Below are 21,831 nucleotides of genomic sequence, written 5' to 3'. Positions count from 1 at the left end.
CTTTTTAGAGCGTAATTTCTCACAACGTTATTTATAAGCATGGGGTAATTTATTTTTTCAAATACACTTATGACCTGTTGTACATATGCTTTTATGTTTTGGTTTGAATTTTCCGTCCGAAAATAGCCGTCACATTAACATTAACAGAATTGTGCGCTTCCTTTCCTCATAAACCTCGATTCTACGTTGCTTGTGACACGGCGTGTCGTGTTTATCTCTTAAACCAGCGTCCGAGATTCAAAAAAGGCTTTGAAACAGGTTTTCGTAGGGCACCCCTTAGATCAGGGCAAATTTTTGATATTATGTTTTTAATAGGGTGTAGAATTGACAAAAAAACTTGCCCTTCGATTCTCCTGCAGTATTCGAGTGAACCGATTTTTAGTTAATCGATAGAAATTATCAAGTGCCCCCCCCCCTTTAATACTAACGTTTTTCGAAGTTTGAAAATCAGATATCTGATGCTACCAACGGGTTATTTGTTAAGCTTGGACCAACTGGTGCCGAGAAATAGTATTTTCATAGTGAAAAATCAACGTTTTGAACGTTTTCATGGGGTAAATATGCTGAAAAACTGCTGACTCAGCAGAAGAAATATCGATAATTTTCATTATTATCCGACGCGCATAAATAGCGACATTTGATTGGCTTTTTTGCTGTCCAATATTTTCGAATATATAGCTTCCATGGAGGCTACATATTTCAAAAATTGACGTCACACAACGAGTTCAATGACAATTGACGTTACGTCACAAAATAAAAATAAGACTTTTGAATAAAAAGCTACCAAGAAACCAGATTTACGAGCATATAAATTGGAAATGTGTTTGAAAACGAGAAATATTTTAGCGATGAACGGATAATAAACCATTTATTTGGACGCAGTCTCATCCAATATGAAAAATATTAGACTACGAGAAAAGATATTGGACTCGGCGAAGCCTCGTCCAATATCTTTTCTCGCACGCCCAATATTTTAGCATAGTGGATGAGACTTTGTCCAATAACTGCTTAATATTTACACCAAAATATCTCGAGATCTAGACATCTGGCCTATCTGAAATCTTTTAATGATCCCCAAATTTTTGAAAATGGAAAAGCAATACACCAAGGTATTCAATATATTCAAGATAATCACTTTTTCTTAAAGAATTACTTTTAAGAATTACTATCACCAAAATTATAACAATACCAGACGAAAATTTTGACGACCAAAGGAACGGCTTCTTATTCAACGCGAACGTCAGCACAGTTGACGAACGTTTCTTGAAATCCATGGCCCATACCACAGCCTTCAGCATCACATCCCCAAGAGTTGCCAGTTTTGTACCACCATTGAATCACACAACGTTCACAAGCCAAGTTGGTAGGTAATTGCAAGTGGATATTGTGAGATCTTGCGCCAGCTGAGCGAATGTAATATTTCGTTGATCCACTAACCTGTATGATGAAACGATCACGGTTACTCTTAGGTTCCAAATAAACGGCCACCGCTTGTTAAGTTTACCTAAGAGTAACTTAATGATTTTTAAGAATATTTTCAGCTGTCAAAGAGAAGGCCCCTTATTTTGCTCTAAATAACCTGATTTACCTTATTTTCGGGTTTTTAAAAGTACATTTCCAACCCCCCGGCAATTAGGCCTCCCCCGTTTATAAAAATTTCGAATTTATTCGAACCCCCATTTTATCTGGAACATAAGAGTACAAGTCTCTATAATTGAGTTTAAAGCCCCGAAGTGGCTAGAGAAGAATCTTTAACCCTTATTGAGAAAAAATATGTGAAGCCTTGAAATTTAGGAATCTTGCTGTTGGATGGAAAATACTTTAGGCGTACAAACTTTGTACTAAAGTAAGTGGCTTAACTTCCAATCCAAGAGTTTCAATTCCAGCCTCTTCGGAGCTTTGAAACCAATGTTATTTTTAAAGGGGAAGTTAAGTAATTTCTAGGATACCCATTTTTGCTGTTTTCATCATTATATGACAATATCATGTGCCTCAGGTTACTTTTTTTCGTTCGAAACACTTTTTTCTATGAGATATAGCTCTCTCTTTTTTGCAATAAAAGTGAGTTTTTAAGGAGACTGCGCGTTTTTTAAAGAGGAATGGCACATAAAGATTCTCTCAAGAAACCAGACAAGCCGCGTTTAAGACATTCGCGAAAAAGATTGAAAGATAAAAGTAAATTAAACTTGATTGCGAAAACGGGTGGTACCGAAGCCGCCCTTTCAATAAAACAGGCAGCCTTTGGTTAGAAGTAGCAATGGGTGTGGAATCATAAAATTCACCAATGCAATCTCTTCTAACATCACATCATACATCAAACAGTCTATTTGTTGTAAAAGATGTAAAATCATTCAATACGTCACTTTAAACCAATCAGCTGTTGGGTTCGTGATGTAATGTTGGAAGACAATAGATCTTATCGGAGTTTTTGATTTTTCTAAAAAAGCGATGCATTGTGGGATTGTTTACAGAGTATTACAATAGAAATCTCTCTAGGAATTCCTCGAGGGAATCCTATTGTAATACACTCGAAACAATCCCTCAATGCATCACTTTTTTAGAAAAATCAAAAACTCCGATAAGGTATATTCAAAGACTGTGGCCAAATATGTTCACCTGTTTTAAGAGAACTCCTTTCAACTTTCCTTCTTTGTCACCAGAAGTATCACTGTTGCTGAAATCTCCGATACGGAATTCGAAGTATCCCAAATGGCTTGCAGTCAACAAGACGTTGATTTTAATAGCTTCTCCACTTTTGTAGGTTTTGCCAATGATGCGGTTTCCAAAACGACCTCCATCCCTGAAAAATGTAAATGTCGGGAATTGACGATTTCAAACTCCTTCTTTCTATTTAATGTAGAAATCAATTTTGCGATTTTCGTTATGGTATTCCTAAAGCCACCTTGCAATACTTTCTTTCTACATTAAAATAACTAATTTTGGCGAGGAGCTAAAATCTTGAAAATTTTATGAGTGAGTAAAATAGATAACTTTGGTGAATTTGTCTAAACTCGCCAAATTTGCCAAAATTAGTTCTCGCCGAAAAAAATAAATGTGATTAAAAGTTTCCTAAAATATGATTAGAATAGAAAAAAAATTCCTATGTTTCTTTCGACAATCAACAGGGGTAAGATGTAACCACAACATAAAAAGGTGCTTACATGTGAGGTTGAATTTTTGCATCGAAAGGATCTCCACAGACGCCACATCGACCCTTGTTTCTCCTTTGTGTTGAACGGCCTGAAAATTGCGATTGTAGTGGAATAAATATCATCGATAAAATCGAGAAACAACCGTCGAGTGGAGGGGGATTTGAAACCCTAATAACATTGAAAAAGAAAACAAAGCTTACGAAAATCGGTTTTTTGTTTTGACAATCAGTACAGTAAGGGTCACCGAATGGTCAGTACTTTACTTAAGGGCGTTTACACCATTCTATTAAATTTCCATGTAGGGAGGGTTGACGAACCTTTTCACGTAAAAAGCATTTCTTGTGTGGATACCCCCTGGAAAGTGACAAACTTGCTAAAAAAAACTTTATGAAATTTATTTTCATACCTTAAAGTGACGGTAGTTGAACTAAAATCAGTCTTTTAACTGCTGAAAAAAAACCGCCTGGAAAAATGAAAAACTCTTTTAGACCCCCTGGAAATATTCATCCACCCCCCTGATGGACGTAAAGCGGAATGGCCTCATTGGGACCGATTATCATTGATGCACTTATAAAGGTATTTTGAAACTCATCTTGGGTGCGCTAGGGGTAAGAGTACCCCTATATATAAAAAAATTGCAAAACGATGGAATTCATTCAAAAGGGATACCTCCACACCACAGTTGATTATCATTATAATTTGCTCCATTTTGCCGGAAGCCGAATCTCCACATGCTGTTTCTGGCTGGTGGACTTCTCATGTAACCGTGACCGAAAACTGATGACGTCATCATGGTGACAACAAGTAAAGTGAAAACGAGAAAAGAATTCATTTTTGCAGTATAGATCAATGTATCAAGATTGTTCAAGTGTAGACCAGCAAAAGTGACTAAGATATAGTTTTGGTCCCTTAATTTATAGCCCCGAATATGAGCTGGCTATGTTTGCAGTGTCCAGAAAATTAGGACATTGTTTGAACAGCATACCTAAGGATTTAATTACTCATGTTCTTTGCTTGTGTTGAATAAATACAAATATGAAAATGTATCGAAATTTCATTATGTTATGACGAATAAGAAATAAAATATTCTAGAAATAGGTACCTACCCTTGTAATATCAAAATCTCCTTGAAAGTTAATTCTATTTACAGAGTTGAATTTTGTCAATGTGTTGAGAAGGGGGTTTGGGTTTTAGAAAAAATTTAAAAATTCTTCTTTATACAAAGAGTTATATCTTTCTCAAGACAATATATGCGTCGAAATGTAGAATACAAACCAGATAATGTAAAAAATTATAAAATGTGCTTGTTTTTTTATCCACGAATTGTTCTTCCAAAGTGATCGCCAAAACACATCATTTCTTCCCTTCAATCATTATAATGTGATAGCCGAATTTGGTCTTCACTGGAGGGTCGGTATACACCGGCTTGTCAACTGTACTCGGGGTCAAAGCGAAAGCCGCGTCTTGAAATGGCCCAACCTAAATAAAGAACGAATGAACGAATGAAGAAATCATTTCAATGGGTTACGGGAACGAAATTGACTTGAATGCCAGACGTCAAATGGGATAAGCATCTCTGTAGGTAAGTGTTAGTTTCTTCATACAGAGACGATCAAAACATTTTACGCACCATAGACCCTCTTGTCATCCAGCCAAGATCACCCTACAAAAAAAGAAAAATGATATAAAATTCCTAGCTATCCCTAAAGTTTACAATCATGCCGTGGAGTGTCCTAGTCTGTACCAGACATTTGTTCAGTAGTTGAGACAAGAGCTAAAAAGTTTCAAGATATTTTAAAGATCTAAGAAGATGATTAGTTCAGGATAATGTGCTGTTCCATAACATTTCCATACAGGGGGTTGACAAACAAATTTCTTGGAAATGTGTGGATAACCCCTGGAAAATGCAAAATTTTCAAACAAACCCTTGGAAAAAAGGGCCACAAAGTGAAGGTCCTTTAATGGCACAGTACAGAGCTTGGATTCTGAGAGTACCATATCTGCAGTGACAATGAAAACCTACCCCTGATCTGGCTTTATCTTCACTAAACTGTGTGGCAACTTCATTGAATTTCTTTCCTGCTTTGATCTGTTCCATTGCTTCCATGCATTTCCCGTGCTTCTCACATAAAATATGGCGAACCTGCATAAAGGAGATAACAATGTTAAAGCCGATCTTAACTGTTTGCTAATCTCGCAAGAGCGATGGAAAATATTCAAATAAAACAATGAACTGACATAGTGCGCTCTGTTTTGTTTTGATGAAGGAGATATAAATGTCGAAGAAATGATAGTATTTATAATACATATTTTAGATGAATTGTATTTCCAAAATTTTTATCCTATAGTCCCGCTAAAACTGTAAACACGTTTGCTTTCACATTTTAGAAAAACCAATTTGGAAGAGCACTTTCTATATAGAAACTACAATCGGCGCTGAAATATTTAGCACAAAAGGGGAATTCCCTTAAAACTTTAAAAGCGCAAGTGATTTTTAAGTGCTTTGAAGTACGGTTTAAGAGTTTTAACATTAGACTTAAGACTTAGCAACTTAGGATCTCAGGATCTAAAAGCTAAAAAATGTTCCAGTAAGGCTGAGAATATAGCCTGGAAGCCACTTAACCCCGCCCAAATCGAAAAATTCAATGAAGCAAAGTAGAAAAAAAAAAACTGAAACTGCAATTCTCGAAATTGGCAATATATTTCGGCGCCGATTGTAGATGGAGTTTATTGCAGTTATACCTTCACTGTAGTCCCTCCTTTGATCGTCTTCGCGCTTTTGGTCTCTGTAGAGAATAAACGACATATCATATTAATCACATTAAGCATTGCTTGTCCTTTTGGATTTCTCATTTTTTCACTTTGAAGAACAAAATATCTAAAGATGAGATCATAAAAAATTTCAGGATACTCAAATTTTGCCCCATTTCTTACAGAAATTGGCTCTTAATAAGTTACCGGAGAAGTGGACGCTGTTACTAAGCTACTGAATTTTAGGCAAAGATGCATCTTTCAATTTGTGCCTTACATATGATAAAACATCTTTCAGCGTTGGGAAGTGTACAAAAGTCTCTTACCACCATCATCTCCACCTTTGGCACCTTTACCGCCCTTTGCTCCGCCCTTTGCTCCGCCCTTTCCACCTTTTGCACCGCCACCGCCACTACTGTTTCCTTTGCCACCTCCTTTACCCATCTCTCAAAGTGTTTTTTCTTTTTTCTTTTGTGCTTTTATATCATTGTTTAGAATTCACTGTAAATGGAAAGGAAGTTCAAGTTAGTACTTACGAAGCAGAATGTTGGGAATTGATGTACAGTCAACTTTCTCTAATCCGAACCTCTCCCATTCGAATCTTTTCTCTAATTCAAACTAAGATATTAGTCTCCTTGCTTGGAGAGTCGCATAAAATACTATGTATTTCGAATTATTGGGCCCTCGAATTAGAGACTCTACCGTGACACATTTATTAAGATATAAGACAACTAGACAATAACACCATCTCAACAGGTTTATCAAAAAATTAACATTTCATTAATTTTTGGTCGAATGTTTATCTCGCTAATCGAAATCTTATTGAGAATTTCGAATTAATAATTATGTGAGTATTCCTTGAACTAATAATTTGGCTGTTCCGTTTAATTTCCATACAGGGGGTGGACGAACCTTTTCAAACCAGAAAGAATTATTCAAAACATAAAATACCCCTTGGAAAACGGTAACATTTTCTAAAAACCCTTGAAAAATCTTACCTAAAAAAAAGGGAGGATGGAAGAACTAAAATCAGTCATTTACTCCTGGAAATTCTTCTCGGATTACAACCTGAAAATGTTCGTTCACGCCCCTGTATGGATATGAAATGGAATGGCCCAATTTCTTTTTTAAAAAGCATACCCTTAAGATTCTTTCTGCATTTCAAAAATGAAGTGAGAAGAGGAAAACCGGGTCTCCATTCGTTGTTTATTTTGATAAATAAATACCGTTCACTTATATATCATATGTCCGTTCATTCATTCATAGAGTTAATAAAATAATTCGTGTAAAAATGCAATAGACAGAACTAAAATTATAAAAATAGATATTCGTCTATAGAAAAACTTCTAAATTAATTTCTAGAGCAGCGCATGGGTTTGTGATCTCGAATTTTCCGAGTACTTCCGGGTGAACAACTCCCATTTGTCCGATGACTTTACCGTTGAACAAAATATCCGCAGAACGGCCCGGAAAGAATGTTGGATCTATAATAAATTAAAACTAAGATCAGAATCGGATGCGAGGACCTCGTAAAAATGATCACCAATCAGCGCATTAGAGGGGTTTGTGGAAGATCAAGTTTACCAACCATTATCTAATATATACAGTAGTCAAAGCTATCAAAAGTTTCGGTTAAGCACCATTGTTTAAAGTAGTTTGTTTACGAACGTATGATGAACTACTTAAACCAACCGGTAGAGCGAGAGTATATATATACGGGTATGCGGGATGACTGCTTAGTCATCCTCAAGGATGGCTTCCACTGTGAAGCCTGGCGCCCTTGCCCTGCATAGCCAAAATGGATTGATCTATTAGAAAAGTTTTGCTAGGCAATCAGTTTCCACCATCTTTCACCTGTCACTTTGACGTCTGTTTTTCTCTTTTCTTCACCAATGTTTCTTAAATCCTATATTTTTGGCATACATTTTTGGATTAAATGGAAAGACAATGTTAATCACTTCAGTGTTGAAAATTGTCATTAGCAAAACTTATCTTAACTAATATCTCTCTAAATTCAATTTTAACTGTATATAAACCGAGAACTGTTTCAGTGTATATATTACCTGTATCATATTTAAAAAAATTTTATATTTACGTTTCATTCCATCTCTTCGGAGAAACAGGTGTAGTTGGAGCATCTTATAGCCCGGTTACGGCGGTCCAAATAGGAAAAGGAAGATTCTGATATAAAACCACCCCTGCATAGGTTGGCGTCTTGCATAGGGTTCTCTTTCAGCCTCATGGGGTGTTTGACCTCTTTAGACACTTTTTACTGTCATTCTCACTATGGTGTATCCAGTGGCGCGGAGCATTAGAAACAATTAGCTATCGAAAGAAAATTTGAAATGTCTTCCTTAAACAGCACCAGGGTTAAAGCCCCTGCTCGTCTCGTTCCTTTCTCAAATCTTGTTTCCCAGGGAACCAATGACCCAATAGCTCCAAACTCTCAGGAGAGAACTATTGGTGACAGACATGAGATTGTAACACCACCTAAATTGCTGAAATGCAAAAAGCAAACAATTTTTAGCACTTTTAACGTTCGTTCTCTGACTCAAATCAGTCGCAAACAAGAATTACTTCAAAACTTCTCAAAATATAATCTTGATATTTTGTCTCTCCAAGAGCACAGAAATTTTCATCCGGACTCTGAATTCCAGCACCTTGATCTTGGCAAAAACAAGCTAATCACATCCTCAGCTTGGAAAAATCACCAAGGGACCACAATTGGTGGCATTGGTATTCTTCTCTCTCCGAAGGCCTCAAACAATCTTCTTTCTGTGAACAAAGTGTCTGATCGTATCATTGTAGCTGAGTTCAATAGTAATCCAAAAACATCCTTCATTTCTTGTTATAGTCCGACAAATGTCTCTGACGAATCCCTCGCAGATGACTTTTATTCTTCTCTCTCTGCAACCCTACAAAATATCCCTGCTCACAATTTCGTTGTTGTCGCTGGCGATTTCAACGCGCAAATGGGTAGGGACGTTGCTAACTTTTCATTTCATCAAAAAACAAACCGAAATGGTTCAAAATTAAATGACATGATCCTAGAACATGAACTGATTGCCTCCAATACTACTTTTATGAAAAAGCGCAACAAACTTTGGACATTTCAATCTCCGAATGGATCCAAAAGTCAAATTGATTTTATTCTCGTTCGTAAGAAGTGGAAAAACAGTGTCCACAACTCACAAGCCTACTCTTCCTTTTCTTCAGTAGGTTCAGACCATAGAGTTGTTTCTGTAAATGTCTTTCTTAGCCTAAGATCTTCCAAAAGAGCTACTCCAGATCCTATGAAGTCCATAGACTGGACCCAGGTTCTTGGGGACTCAGAATTACAATCAGCCTATGTCATCGAGGTCAAAAATAGGTTTGATGTTCTCTCCAAACCAAACGACGAAGTCGAAACAAAATATTCAAATCTGATAAAAGCAAACGAACATGTATGTCTCTCTTATCTTCCGAAAAAACAAAAATGCAAAAGTAAAGTTCTCCATGAGGACAACCTTGTCAAAAATGCGCGCAAAACCTTCGAGTCAGCCAAATTAAAACATCAAACACGTGCTACTAGAAGAAGCGGTAAAGCTCTCGCAGATGCGCAAAAAGGCTTGGATGACGCTTACCTAACCGCTGAATCGCTTTTTATTCAGGGAAAGATTGACTCGATCAAAGCTTTTCACGAGTCAAAAAAACATTCCGCTTCTTGGAAAGTCATTAATGAGATATCTGGACATAAGGACTACCCTTCGATTCAACTAAAGGGAGGTTCTGCAGAGAAAAGGAGGACAAACTGGCTAAAACATTTTAAAGACTTGCTCGGAAATGTACCAACAGGTAATGCAAACGCACTACCACTTCATCAAGTCTTGGAAAATCTAAACATTCCAACTAATATTTTTACCTTAGATGAGTTGAAGAAAACTGTAAAACTTTTTTCTAGTAACAAATCTTCTGGCTTAGACAACATTCCAACTATTTTATGGAAAGATCCTACCTTTTTGACACTTCTCCTCGAATTCTGTAACCACACCTTCGAATACCATTCTCCTCCATCAGCTTGGCTCACAGGGGGTATCATCCCTGTGCCAAAGAAAGGTGATCTCACCCTTGCTTCAAACTATAGGGGTATCACATTAATGCCAATCGCTTCAAAAATCTATAACAAACTGATCCTGAATCGTATAGTCCCATATCTTGATCCTTTGTTGCGAAAAAATCAAAATGGTTTCAGGAAAGGTAGAGGTACTCTTTCGCAAATACTTTCAATTCGGCGTATCCTTGAGGAAATGCGTAAATTAGACAAAGAAGTTATTCTCTGTTTCGTTGATTTTAAAAAGGCTTTTGATTTCTATTAACAGAGAAAAAAAATGTTTGAAATCCTTAAACTCTATGACATTTCCTGACAAAATTTTTCTTGCCATCAGGGCGCTCTACACCTCTACCAAGGCAAAAGTTATTTCTCCTGACGGGGACACTGAAATGTTTGACATCCATGCTGGTGTTCTTCAAGGAGACACCCTTGCACCCTTTCTTTTTATTCTAGTTTTAGACTACGTTCTTATTTCTGTTGATCCTTTAAACTACAAGGGCATCCAACTTACAGCCCAAAAAAGTAGAAGAAATCCCGCCACTTTTCTCACCGATCTAGACTTTGCCGATGATCTCGCCCTTGTCTCTGAGACCATTCAGTTCGCAGAAAACCTTCTCCACTCTCTCGAGAATGCCGCTAGTCAGGTCGGCCTTTTTTGTAACGAGGGAAAAACTGAATTTCTGTGCACTTCTGACTCCGTCCGTACTCTGAAATCGCTGAACAGTGTCAATATCAAAAGAGTAAATGACTTTAAATACCTTGGCTCGCACATTAATGATTCTGAACAAGACTTTAATATTAGAAAATCTCTCGCGTGGAGGGCCTGCAACAAACTAAACAAAATTTGGAAGTCTAATCTAGATAATAAGATTAAGGTACAAACCTTCAAAACCTTAATCGAGCCTATTCTCCTTTATGGGTCGGAGACCTGGACAATGACGAGAGCCATGGAAAAAAGTATAGACGGGTGTTATACAAACCTCCTCAAAAAGGTTCAAAATTTAAACTGGGCGAACCATCCGAACCTCAATCAAATATACAATAATCTACCACGCATCTCGCGTATACTCACCAATAGAAGACTTCAGTTCGCAGGCCACTGTTTTCGAGCAAAAGAAGAATTAATATCCAGACTTCTTTTCTGGTCACCAACGGGTCTAGTAAGACTAAGGAAGTTAACCTTCCTAGATACTCTGAAGAGGGAAACAGGTCTCGAGATTGAGGAAATAAAGACAGTCATGCAAGATCGGGTATTGTGGAAGGAAGGCTACGCAAATTTTCCGACGTAAGTCGAAAGATGATGATGATGATGAGAGCGAGAGAAAACAGAGTTAGCGGATAAAGACATCCTCCACTTTGCCCGATGATGAGAGAAGAAACTCTTTAAACGTAGCCAAACATAAATTTCGTGATTCAAGCCACGATAAACTTCAAATATGAATATGGGTCAATATACTTAAACAAGTGTTGCAACCAGGTTTTGTAAATTTGGGCGTAAATTGTCAATAAAGCTTAGGTTTAGTGAGTCATTTTGCTAAAACTCCTCTCAGACGGAAACCAAAAATTTTCGATGTCAATTGGACGAACTTAGACTGTTAGTTACTTAGACTGTTAAACTTATTTAAGGGCTCTGACCATAGTGAATTTTTCATAATTGCCATGTTTTCTTAGAGAAAACAGAAAGTTTCCACTCACCTTGTCCCTTGGAGATGTGGTATCCTTCATTCGGATTTTTCACTTTATCAACGGTCGGTGTTTTATTTAATACCGTCATCAGGCGATCCAATAAACCATGGATAACTTCGAAGCCTGGTGTTTTACTGCAATTCACTGCACATAACCGACGTTCGTTACGTGCACCGACGTCTATGTGAAAAGAGAAATGGGTGAAGAAATAAAAACATTTGTCTCGGCAGCATTCGTCATATTTTTGAGAACCAGTTTTTCCAAATAAAGGCTAAAGCGCGAAAATGAGCGAACTTTTTGTCAATCGTTTTTGCCTGCAGAAAAGATTACATCATTAAAAAGGTTCGAGCGAAACAATAAAGAAGTTCAACTTTTCTAAACCGTTACGTCAGATTTGCCCAATGGAATCGCTTCATTTTTCAACCGACCAATAACCTGTCGAAAACGTTAAAAAGTTTTCGCTCATTTCGTGCGAAAGTGGAGACCAGCCTTAAGATAATAGTCAAATTTTAAATCAGAGACAGTCACCTTACGTCGTTATTATTAGACAATGTGCATATCAGAAACGATCAAAAGAGGAGGTTATTGAAATAAGACAACAACAGCAATTTTAATCCGAAGGAATGATTAAGCAAAGGAGAGAAGGGTTGAAGGGAAACAAACCTTTTTGATCATCAATGAGAACGACATCAGAGAGCTCGAACAATTTCAAAGGAAGAGGCATGTTTTTGTTATTGGCAATCGTCTTTAGTAAGCCAGGGAGCAATGTCGTTCGAGCGATCTAATGAAAGGAAGAGCGTATAGATTGAATTTTGATCATTTAAATGCAATATACTGTATATTGTGGGCATTGTCCTTTATATACCCTAGACCAAGTTTCTCAATCTCGGCCAAGCTAAATCTTTGATCAGAGTTTTTTTAAAGTGGTACCCTAATGGCGGCACTACTCATTAGCGGTGTAAATGCATCGAGAGCGCTAGATCTACTTTCCCTCGAAAAATTTTGATGATGTAGCACCGTTAGACATTAATTTTTAACGTCTAAGAAGCAATGGCTTTTTTACGGGTACCAATTCTAAAAAAACCGATCAAAGATGGCGGATATAGCTTGGTCCAGGGATATATAAAGGTCAGTGGTGGGTCAAATTTTTCATGTTACTTTGAAGTGAAAACAATCAAAAGAAAATTGCTACCCAATAAATAGTTACCCGATAACACGTAAAAACACTTTTCTACCTACAAATCAATCTAAAAGCAATAATCTTGAACAAGCTAATGAGTTTTTTCAAATTCCCAAGAGAACAAGTAAAAACGTGCAAACAAAACATGGGGAGGCTATCACTCTGGAAAACAGATTCAATCCTTTGCAAGTTAATGACAAAATTAATGAGTCTTCTGATGAGAGAGAATCTAATGTAGCAAACTCTGAAAACATCACAGAGAGAAAGGAGAGAAAAAGGAATAGAGGTAAAACAGAGAGCAGAAGATATGTCGCGATTATTGGAGACTCGATTTTAAAAGAGGTAAAAGGACATTTACTTTCTACACCAAAGGAAAATGTTGTTGTTAAATCTTTTTCTGGAGCAACTATACAACACAAATGTACGACTATTCAAAACCGACTTTAGAAATGAAACCCGACCAACTTGTGATCCACGTGGGAACAAATGATTTGAAGAAAACTTCTAACAATGATGAAATTGTAGACAATATTGTGAAGCTTGCTTTACACTGCTATAACTCGAATGAAATACCGGTTGTTATATCCTCTCTAACTTATCGAGATGATAATTTCAAAGATAGGATTGGATTGATCAATGATCAACTGAAAGCAAAGTGTGAAGAACGAAACATTGGGTATATCGACAACTCAAATATTGGAAAATTTCATCTTAACCGGAGCAAGCTGCACTTGAATGCTAAAGGAACTGCTACTCTGGCCAAAAATTTCAAAATGGTAACTACAAATTGACATTCTAGTTCCAACTCTCATAAAGAAAAATTAAATCAGAAAAGTAAAAACATAGATCTGGCTTATTTAAATATTAACTCTCTGAAAAATAAGATGGAAGGGCTGAATTCAGTCGTAGGAGATATAAGTATGATATTCTATGCATAGCTGAGTCCAAACTAAATTCTTCTTTTCCAAAATCACAGCTTGTCCGAAAGGGGTACAAGCCACCATATAGATTGGATATTTCATCTACGAGTGGAGGTTTAATTGTCTACGTTCGTAATGGAATTTCCTCACGTTTTCTTAGAGACTTCAGCTTACCTAAGGATATCCAGCTTATTCCTGTTGAGTTACGCCTAAAATCTCACAAGTGGCTAATTTTGTTTTTATACAGACATCACTCACAGAAGCTAGAATCTTTTTTCCAATTATTATCTGATTTATTAGACTTTTATTCCAATTTTGAGCGATGTATGTTGATTGGTGACTTCAACTGCGAACCAACAAACCCAATCTTAAATAACTTTCTGGAAGAAGAAAATTTCATTATATTGTCACATTTAAAACAAATACTTGCTTCAAAAAAGTTGAAGGAAGTCGCATTGATTTAATACTTTCGAACCAAAAATATGGGTTGCAGAAGACAGGTACCTGGGACACCGGTCTTAGTGATTTTCACCACTTAATATACACCCAGCTCAAAAGTAGATATACTAGATTACCACTGCGTAAAGCAAATTATCGATGCTATAATGATTTTGTTGAAAATAATTTTTTGACAGATCTATCTTTACAAATGACATCATCAAATATCAATGAATTTGATGATTTTGAGAACAAATTCGTAGATGTTTTAGATAGGCATGCACCTCGAAAAACAAGGATAATTCGTGGGAATGAAAAACCCCACATAAACAGGACCCTTCGAAAAGCCATCATGGAAGGGTCCAGACTTCGTAACATCTATCATCGATCCAACAGTTTTTCAGATATGCGTGCCTATCATAAACAGCGAAACTATGTTTGTAGCTTAAATCGAAAAATTAAGAAAAACTATTTCAAAACGGTTGCCTCAAATCCCGGAAATTCTGGACAAAACTTTTGGGAAATATGCAAACCCTTTTTTTCAGATAAGCATACCGTTTCGGAAAAGATTATCTTAGTTGATAAAGATGAAATTGTAAATAGTGATATTACTACTGCTCAACTTTTCAATAATTACTTTAATGGCATAACAAAGACACTGGATATTTACGAATGGCCGCAATACACTGAGCAGGTCATTGGTGACCCGGTGCTCAATGCTATTGCAAGATATTTAGACCATCCTAGTATCATAAAAATCAGAAACATTTTTGGTGATAATTCCTTTGAATTTACAAATACTGACACTGAAACTGTCCATGAATTGATTATGTCATTAAATTGTAATAAATCTACATCTGGGGAAGTAAGCTCAAAACTCCTCCAAAAGTCTGCTAATATCTGTTCTTTTGTACTCAAGAACTGCTTTAACTCTTGTCTTAACCAAGCACTTTTTCCTGAACGCTTAAAGCGGGGCACAATAACCCCAGTCTTCAAAGAAGGCGATCCAACGAGTGTTAAAAACTACAGACCTATTAGCATACTTCCTACAGTATCCAAAGTATTTGAAAAAATCATTGCCCAACAGTTAAATCCTTTTCTAGAAAACTGCTTCTCAGAGTTACTGTGTGGCTTCAGAAAAGGGCACAGTACACAGCATGCTATATTGCGATTATTACATCTCTGGCAAAGGGCACTTGACGATTCAAATATTGTGGGTACTGTACTCATGGATTTATCTAAAGCTTATGATTGTCTACCCCCTGATTTACTTATCGCAAAGCTAGCAGCATATGGTGTAAACCATAATAGTCTATTATTTTTATATGATTATTTGACAAATCGCCAACATAGAGTTAAAATTGGAAATAGTTTAAGTAGTTTTTTATCTATTAGTATGGGTGTTCCTCAGGGATCCATTTTAGGCCCAATTCTTTTCAACATATTTTTAAACGATATTTTACTCTCTACCCGCGAGGTTGAACTTTGTAACTTTGCCGATGACAACACCCTCTTTGCAATCGCACAAACCCTTGCTGAAGTTATTTTGAAACTTAATATCGAGATTCAAGATATTTTACACTGGTTTAAGATCAATGGGCTTGTTGCTAACCCTGGCAAGTTTCAAGTTATGTTTCTCGGTAGATACGAACCTATACATATTTTTACTATAGGTAATATCAAAGTCAAAGTCAAAAATCAGGTTAAACTATTAGGTATATTTATTGATGACAAACTACGCTTTAGCTCTCACGTTGAATTGAAATGCCAAAATGCGGGAAACAAAATCAGCGCACTTAGACGCATCCGCCCCTTTCTTTCTCTGAAAACAGCGAAGGCTTTATGCCACGCCTATATATTCTCAAACTTTAACTATTGTCCACTAATCTGGATGAATTTTGTATAAAACACAACAATAAGCAAATTCAGAAAATTCAACGTAGAGCATTGGCTGTAGTTCATCAAGATCATGACTCTAGTTTATCTCAATTATTAACTATATCTAAAACAGCATCTTTTCACATCAAATTCATTCTTAAAATCCTGGAAGAAATCTATAAAACTTTGAAAAAACAAAATCCCTTATTTCTAGCAAAACTTTTTACCATTAAAACTTCTGGCTTCAATCTAAGAAGAGGAGAACAGCTTATGCTACCTCCAGCAAACACTGTCAAGTTCGGTTTGCAATCTTTGAGTTTTGTCGGCTCTTTAATCTGGGATCGTCTCCCGAAGGATGTGAAAAGCTCTGCAACATTTAATATTTTTAGGGGAAAGCTAAAAATGCTTCCAGATAATTTTTGTACTTGTCCATTATGTAAATTGTGGTAAATAGCTATTTTTATGAAAGTTGGAATTTATTAGTAAACGGTCACGGCTGTAACTATTTAGGACACTCGGTCCTATCGTTGTTACCAACTGAAAATAAATTGATAATAATAATAATAAATAACATGAAAATTCAGAAAACGAGGAGAAACTATTTATCTTTCTCGATTAAATTCACAGCGAGATCTTTTACCTGGAATTCCGCTGTTTTGGGGTTGGAAATATGGACAGCATTTTTAGTACCGCCTGGACGATTCAATTTTTCTGCAACGTCTTCGCGTGAGCACTAGAACAAGAAAAATAAATCGGATTAAAGATATGTTATATGATAAAGAAGAAAAGCTTAACAACAGCGATCTCGTTTACTGACTGTTATCTAAGAATCAAAGCCAAGTGAATTTAAATTTCTTAAATCAGCAAAAATCCGTTTGTAAATGGCAGTGAACAACTTATCTCGAAAACTTCACGTGGACTTGAGTGAGAAATAAAGCTGTACTTACCAAGGAGAAAGTAAGAGCTTCAGAAAAACCAGCGAATGCGATCTCCATTCGAATCAAGTCACTCAATTTATTGATTGGAAGCTGGGAAAGGAAATAGATGTTTTACACAGCTCTCTTTTTTTGACTGGACTCATTTCCTGTCCTTAGAAATTCAGATTATGAAGTTGGTGACATATATAATCCTTTAGAACAATTAAAATCTTGCGATTATGTGAATAATTCTCCCATCTGTTCCTTGTGAAAAGTATTTTATTTCTGAAAATTAAAAAGGTCATAATATATCATATACAATTGACGCTCTCTTATTCGACGCTCAACTATTCGATAGGCTCCATTATTCAATGAAATTTAAAGTCCCCGTCAACAAGAAACTCACATAAGCGACGCTCCCTTATTCGATAAGCTCCCTTATTCGATGAAAATCCAATTCCCCTTAAAGATCGAATTAGAGAGCCTCAACTGTATCACAAAATTCACGAAAATTAGCTCTCTTCTTCATTCCCAATGTGTGCCACCTACCTGGTGAGCGGATAGTGCCCATCCCGAGCCAAAAAAGACGTTTACCTGATGAGCGATGGTGCTCGTTCTTGGGATACGTTCTTCTATGTTGTTGTATCCATAAGCGATGGCGATATCTTCGTAAATGTCACAAGCATGAATAACATCTAGTGAAAAAGAGAAAACATTCAAGGTAAGAGTTAATCACTTTATCAACACAAAATCAAGAAACTTTAGGGCCAATCTAAACTATACATTTATCAAACTGTTTGCTCGTCTTTCAAAACTAATGTAGAAAAACAAACAAAAAAAAAACAAACAAAAACAAACCAGCTCTACAGGGCGGTACAATACATCTCAAACGACCATCTTTCAACACTTCGCTTTTCAAAAACATCTTCGTCAACAGTTTCGCCATCTTGTCACCTTTCAATCTAGAAAACCAACAACATTTAAAGGTTGACATTTCAATCTCAGAAAGAAACCGAGTTTCCGTAAGAGCCTATTCAGAATTGTGCAACTATAGAGGTTTTCATGTATTTTTAAGTTACGTAATTTCCGCCATTATGGAAGCAAACGTTCGAATCCGTAGAGGCAATTCCTTACACAAATCGAACGTTTACTTCCATAATGGCGGAAATTACGTAACTTAACAAAACATAAAAACCTCTATAGTGCTTTGCTAATTGATCCAAGTGTAACCCTAGACTTAAAGTAATTCGAAACTAGTAGATTCTAAACCGAAACCATTCAAACCATTCAAACCTTGCTCCGATAGTTTTGCACGCGTATTCAGGATAGATAACTTCTTCGCGGTATGCCAATTCCTGAAAATGAAAAGAAGACAAAATGTTCTTTATCGTAAGTGATTTATGACTTTGTTCACATCCCCGGTTAAGGCTTTTATAAATATGAAATAGAGAGAAATTCTGATAAAATACGAATCACTGTTTTTCGAAATCCTGGTTTCAGGCATTCATTTGAATTTGATCAAAAGGGTTAAAATGCGAATCTTAGCTCCAAGGTTCTTATCAAGACAAACAGAAGGTACACTCACTGGTGTTTGGTTAGTCGTGCCATCAGCAGAAATGACATCACAAATTTCAACGCTGAATTGAAAGGAAAATTTATATATTGCATAAAATTTATCAGAGTCAGAAGTTTCTTTCAGTTTATTCCAGTTGAAATTTTAGATTCAGAATAACCTCATAACTTTACCAAATATCAGTTTATCAGTTTCTAAAATTGAAATTGAAATTTCCAGGAGTCAAAGTTTAGCCATACGAAATTTCAATTCGATAGCACAAATAGGACGCACTACTTCAAAATTTGAAACTTTTTTTGGACCACTCGGTATGCTAAAAGTACAGCCCTGTGATATTTAAAATTCGGCGACTAAAAGACATAGTAACCAATACTACTGATTTGTTAACAAAAACAAAAGATGGTGTGATGTTGATACATTTCGACTTACGAGAATTTATCAGCGCAATAACAACTGAATGCAGTGGTCAAAATGTCCAGAACAACTTTCGCCTGGAAAATAATGAAAATTAAAAATGTGAAATTAAATCAGGCAAAAATAAAAGTCTTTTCAGCAAAAGCTGTTTTCCAGAATCAAAGTATTCAAGGTTTAAGTACCTTAAAAGTGGATTAATTTATGTTTGGACTTTTTTTCGCGAATCAAGAATCTAAAATTTTGCGTGGACCAAATTTCGAAAATTGGCCTTTTATTCACCAAATTTCTTTCATTTCGGATTCGGATTTTTAAATTATAGGAAAGGAAAAGGAAGGAAAGGAAAATCGCGAAATTCTATCCACTTTAAAACGACGAAGCAACGCGTTATCAAATATATACCTTATGCAAATCAGTTGCAGTGATTTCGATGAAGACGTTCTTTGTGTTTAAAGTAATTTTGGAATGGTCACCTAAAGATAGAGAACGTGATGTCGTGTTAGTGAAAATCGTTTCTAGTTGCAAACTTTATTCCTGAACCATTTACATCCAACCAATTAAAAGATATATTACATAATTTACTACCAGATGTCTAAAGCAATACAAATTATCAATTTTTAGTATCGTTATGAAAGTGTACAAGATGTTCCCTGGAAAAATTAAACTTCACTGTAACTGTTTATAACTCTTTTATAACATTCTCTAGATTCAGAATTTAGTAGTTTTGTAAATTTTAAAGTACCATTAATAATAGGTGGCATGGAAAGAACGATTCCATTGGCATCGTAAATGACTGGATACACAGGTTTGTCTTCTATGATGTGTAAGAAGTTCTTCAGATGACTATCCGTCTAAAATAAAAAAAAAGATGTCGGCACATTTGAGATGCTAAATGACATTATGAGTGAATTAATCTTGAGTAAAAATTATAACGTGACAGACATTTTAATTTGATGAAACCCTAAATTGACTTATGAATCAGGCTTAATCAAAATTTATAAATAAACATATTTTATGTGAGCGGCGACAAGTTAAGAATGGAACACAATGAATTATAAAGTGATGGACATTTTCATTTGAGGAAGCTGAAAATATTTTTGATTTGCCATGGCTCCACTACCATTTTTAGATCAAATATAATGTTCCATTTAGTGAAAAAAATAGACTTTAATTACTATTCTATGATTGCTGATATTTTAAATTAGATTTAGGTGAAGTTAGCTAGTAAACAAATCATAGTATGATGTAAAAAGCCAAGCAAAATAAGTTACCTTATAATGTTGCATGAGTTCAACAGCAGTCATTTCTTTTGTTTGATTCAATGGTTTGAAAATAATCTCTGATGGCGGTTTAGCGGTGTATGTGAATGGTCCTTGAATGGTATCTAAATCGTGTGTTCCCATGGAAACTAGTGTCCGACGGCGACAAATGTTATGATGAAGTTTGTCTTGTAAATCAATGAAACTGTTGTATGAATCCTGCAATTTCAAAAAGTGACATAATCAACAAGTGACACAATCAACAAGTGAAGAAGCCAGTGTTTTTGCCTTTAATTATTTGTTTGTTAATCAATGCATTTAATAGTTTATATGTACAAGCTTCTGTTTTGATGCAGAAGTTTTTTTAATATTTTGATGTAAACGTACAAAAACTTTTTTCCATCTTGAGTACGAGAATGCTTAATATTATTAAGACTATGAATGCAAGTCAAGACATACAATACACCTTTTCGATCGTAGTCGCGCGGTCAGGCGCGTGCCACTTAAATATTTAATTATCCCCCTAAACTCGATTCAATCCTTTTTTGGCACATTTTTCTATTGTCTATACGTGCGAAAAAGGACTGGGAGGGTTTTAGGGGGATAAGGCGGAAAAAATACCTGCGCGACAATTGGTGGCTACGGTCGAAAAAGTGTATAAATCAGATAATTTTATAGATCACGTATGTTCTTTAAAACAACATTAACATAAATGATAACAAAAAACTGTGTGTTTACTGACCTGAGTGAATGTAATATTCCTTAGGACGGCTGCAACTGCATACTGGCGAACCTCTGCTGTCTGAATACAAAAAAAGATAAACAATACAACATGGTTTCTCCCCATTTTCAAGATTTTAGAAGTTTTTTCACCAAAATATAGAAGATTTTTAAGGTCTTTGACAGTGTAGAAGATCCTTTACAAGATTTTCATAACTCAGATTGATCAAGAGAGACTATTTGCAACTTTTTTATTACAAAACATAAAGATGATTGCAAGCAAACAAAAATAGAAAAAAACACAGCCCAAATATCTGAGCCAAAACAAGACATAAACATGTTATGAGAATCATGCTTTTTCAAGGTTGGTTGAGAGTTCATTTTTAAGTTTTTCAAGGTTTGGTGTGGACACCCCTAGGAAAACACACCTTTCCTGAATTCAAACTGATCTTCTTTCTAGAAACTAGTCAGTCATCCAAAAAACCAGAAGAAATGTTAAAATGAGGAAAAGTTAATGCTTTATTACAGTAACATATTGATAATTTAATCGTTGTTTTAGGGATTTTCTTACAGGTTTGTCAATGATAAGTTTTTGTGGGTTTGTTGGTAAAATTGTCTTGAAATGTGGAATCTTCATCCTGAAAAATAAAGTAATTAAATTAAATTGAGTTTTAAAAATAGCAAAAATTCTGCAGTAAATGAATATTGCTGCCATCTACAGCTGACTGCCTTAAAGACACAGTTTTCTCATCAGTTCTATCATGTAATATAAAGAGACTATTTGGTGGCTAAAAAGTTAGTTCTTTTTTAGTTAGAAACATTCTTCCCTATGAAAAATCAAGGTTCTTTGTTTGAT

At 35.7% G+C, this 21,831-nt stretch overlaps 3 protein-coding genes across 3 annotated transcripts in view; all 3 read right to left on the bottom strand.

Annotated features, from left to right (window-relative positions):
- Window positions 1–1,112: 1,112 nt before the first annotated feature.
- Window positions 1,113–4,031, bottom strand: LOC136805193 (uncharacterized). The gene is made up of 4 exons (XM_067061756.1): window positions 3,822–4,031; window positions 3,162–3,240; window positions 2,617–2,800; window positions 1,113–1,437 (listed from the first exon to the last, which is right to left on the bottom strand). The coding sequence occupies exons 1-4, from the start codon at window positions 3,982–3,984 to the stop codon at window positions 1,225–1,227; spliced, it is 639 nt and encodes a 212-aa protein (XP_066917857.1). The 5' UTR covers window positions 3,985–4,031; the 3' UTR covers window positions 1,113–1,224.
- Window positions 4,032–4,360: 329 nt separating this feature from the next.
- On the bottom strand, window positions 4,361–6,400 carry LOC136805200 (peptidyl-prolyl cis-trans isomerase NIMA-interacting 4-like). Its single transcript, XM_067061763.1, has 5 exons — window positions 6,230–6,400; window positions 5,895–5,938; window positions 5,176–5,295; window positions 4,783–4,815; window positions 4,361–4,631 (listed from the first exon to the last, which is right to left on the bottom strand). The coding sequence occupies exons 1-5, from the start codon at window positions 6,345–6,347 to the stop codon at window positions 4,506–4,508; spliced, it is 441 nt and encodes a 146-aa protein (XP_066917864.1). The 5' UTR covers window positions 6,348–6,400; the 3' UTR covers window positions 4,361–4,505.
- A 695-nt stretch (window positions 6,401–7,095) lies between these two features.
- LOC136805190 (phenylalanine--tRNA ligase beta subunit-like) overlaps window positions 7,096–21,831 on the bottom strand; it is a 79,168-nt gene continuing 64,432 nt past the window's right edge. The window contains exons 6-20 of the mRNA XM_067061754.1: window positions 21,547–21,613; window positions 20,998–21,057; window positions 20,268–20,474; window positions 19,739–19,847; window positions 19,399–19,469; window positions 19,015–19,076; window positions 18,598–18,649; window positions 18,306–18,367; window positions 17,871–17,974; window positions 17,607–17,707; window positions 17,043–17,123; window positions 16,736–16,828; window positions 12,343–12,460; window positions 11,689–11,859; window positions 7,096–7,387 (exon numbers count right to left, since the gene is read on the bottom strand). Of these exons, the coding sequence (XP_066917855.1) occupies window positions 7,236–7,387; window positions 11,689–11,859; window positions 12,343–12,460; window positions 16,736–16,828; window positions 17,043–17,123; window positions 17,607–17,707; window positions 17,871–17,974; window positions 18,306–18,367; window positions 18,598–18,649; window positions 19,015–19,076; window positions 19,399–19,469; window positions 19,739–19,847; window positions 20,268–20,474; window positions 20,998–21,057; window positions 21,547–21,613 (1,510 nt within the window). The 3' untranslated portion in view covers window positions 7,096–7,235. The remainder of the gene's footprint in view (window positions 7,388–11,688; window positions 11,860–12,342; window positions 12,461–16,735; window positions 16,829–17,042; window positions 17,124–17,606; window positions 17,708–17,870; window positions 17,975–18,305; window positions 18,368–18,597; window positions 18,650–19,014; window positions 19,077–19,398; window positions 19,470–19,738; window positions 19,848–20,267; window positions 20,475–20,997; window positions 21,058–21,546; window positions 21,614–21,831) is intronic.

The sequence above is a fragment of the Clytia hemisphaerica genome, unplaced genomic scaffold (genome assembly GCF_902728285.1).
Source record: "Clytia hemisphaerica strain Z4C2 unplaced genomic scaffold, Clytia hemisphaerica genome assembly, whole genome shotgun sequence".
Lineage (NCBI taxonomy): Eukaryota > Metazoa > Cnidaria > Hydrozoa > Leptothecata > Clytiidae > Clytia > Clytia hemisphaerica.
This window is presented reverse-complemented; position numbering and strand designations above follow the sequence as displayed.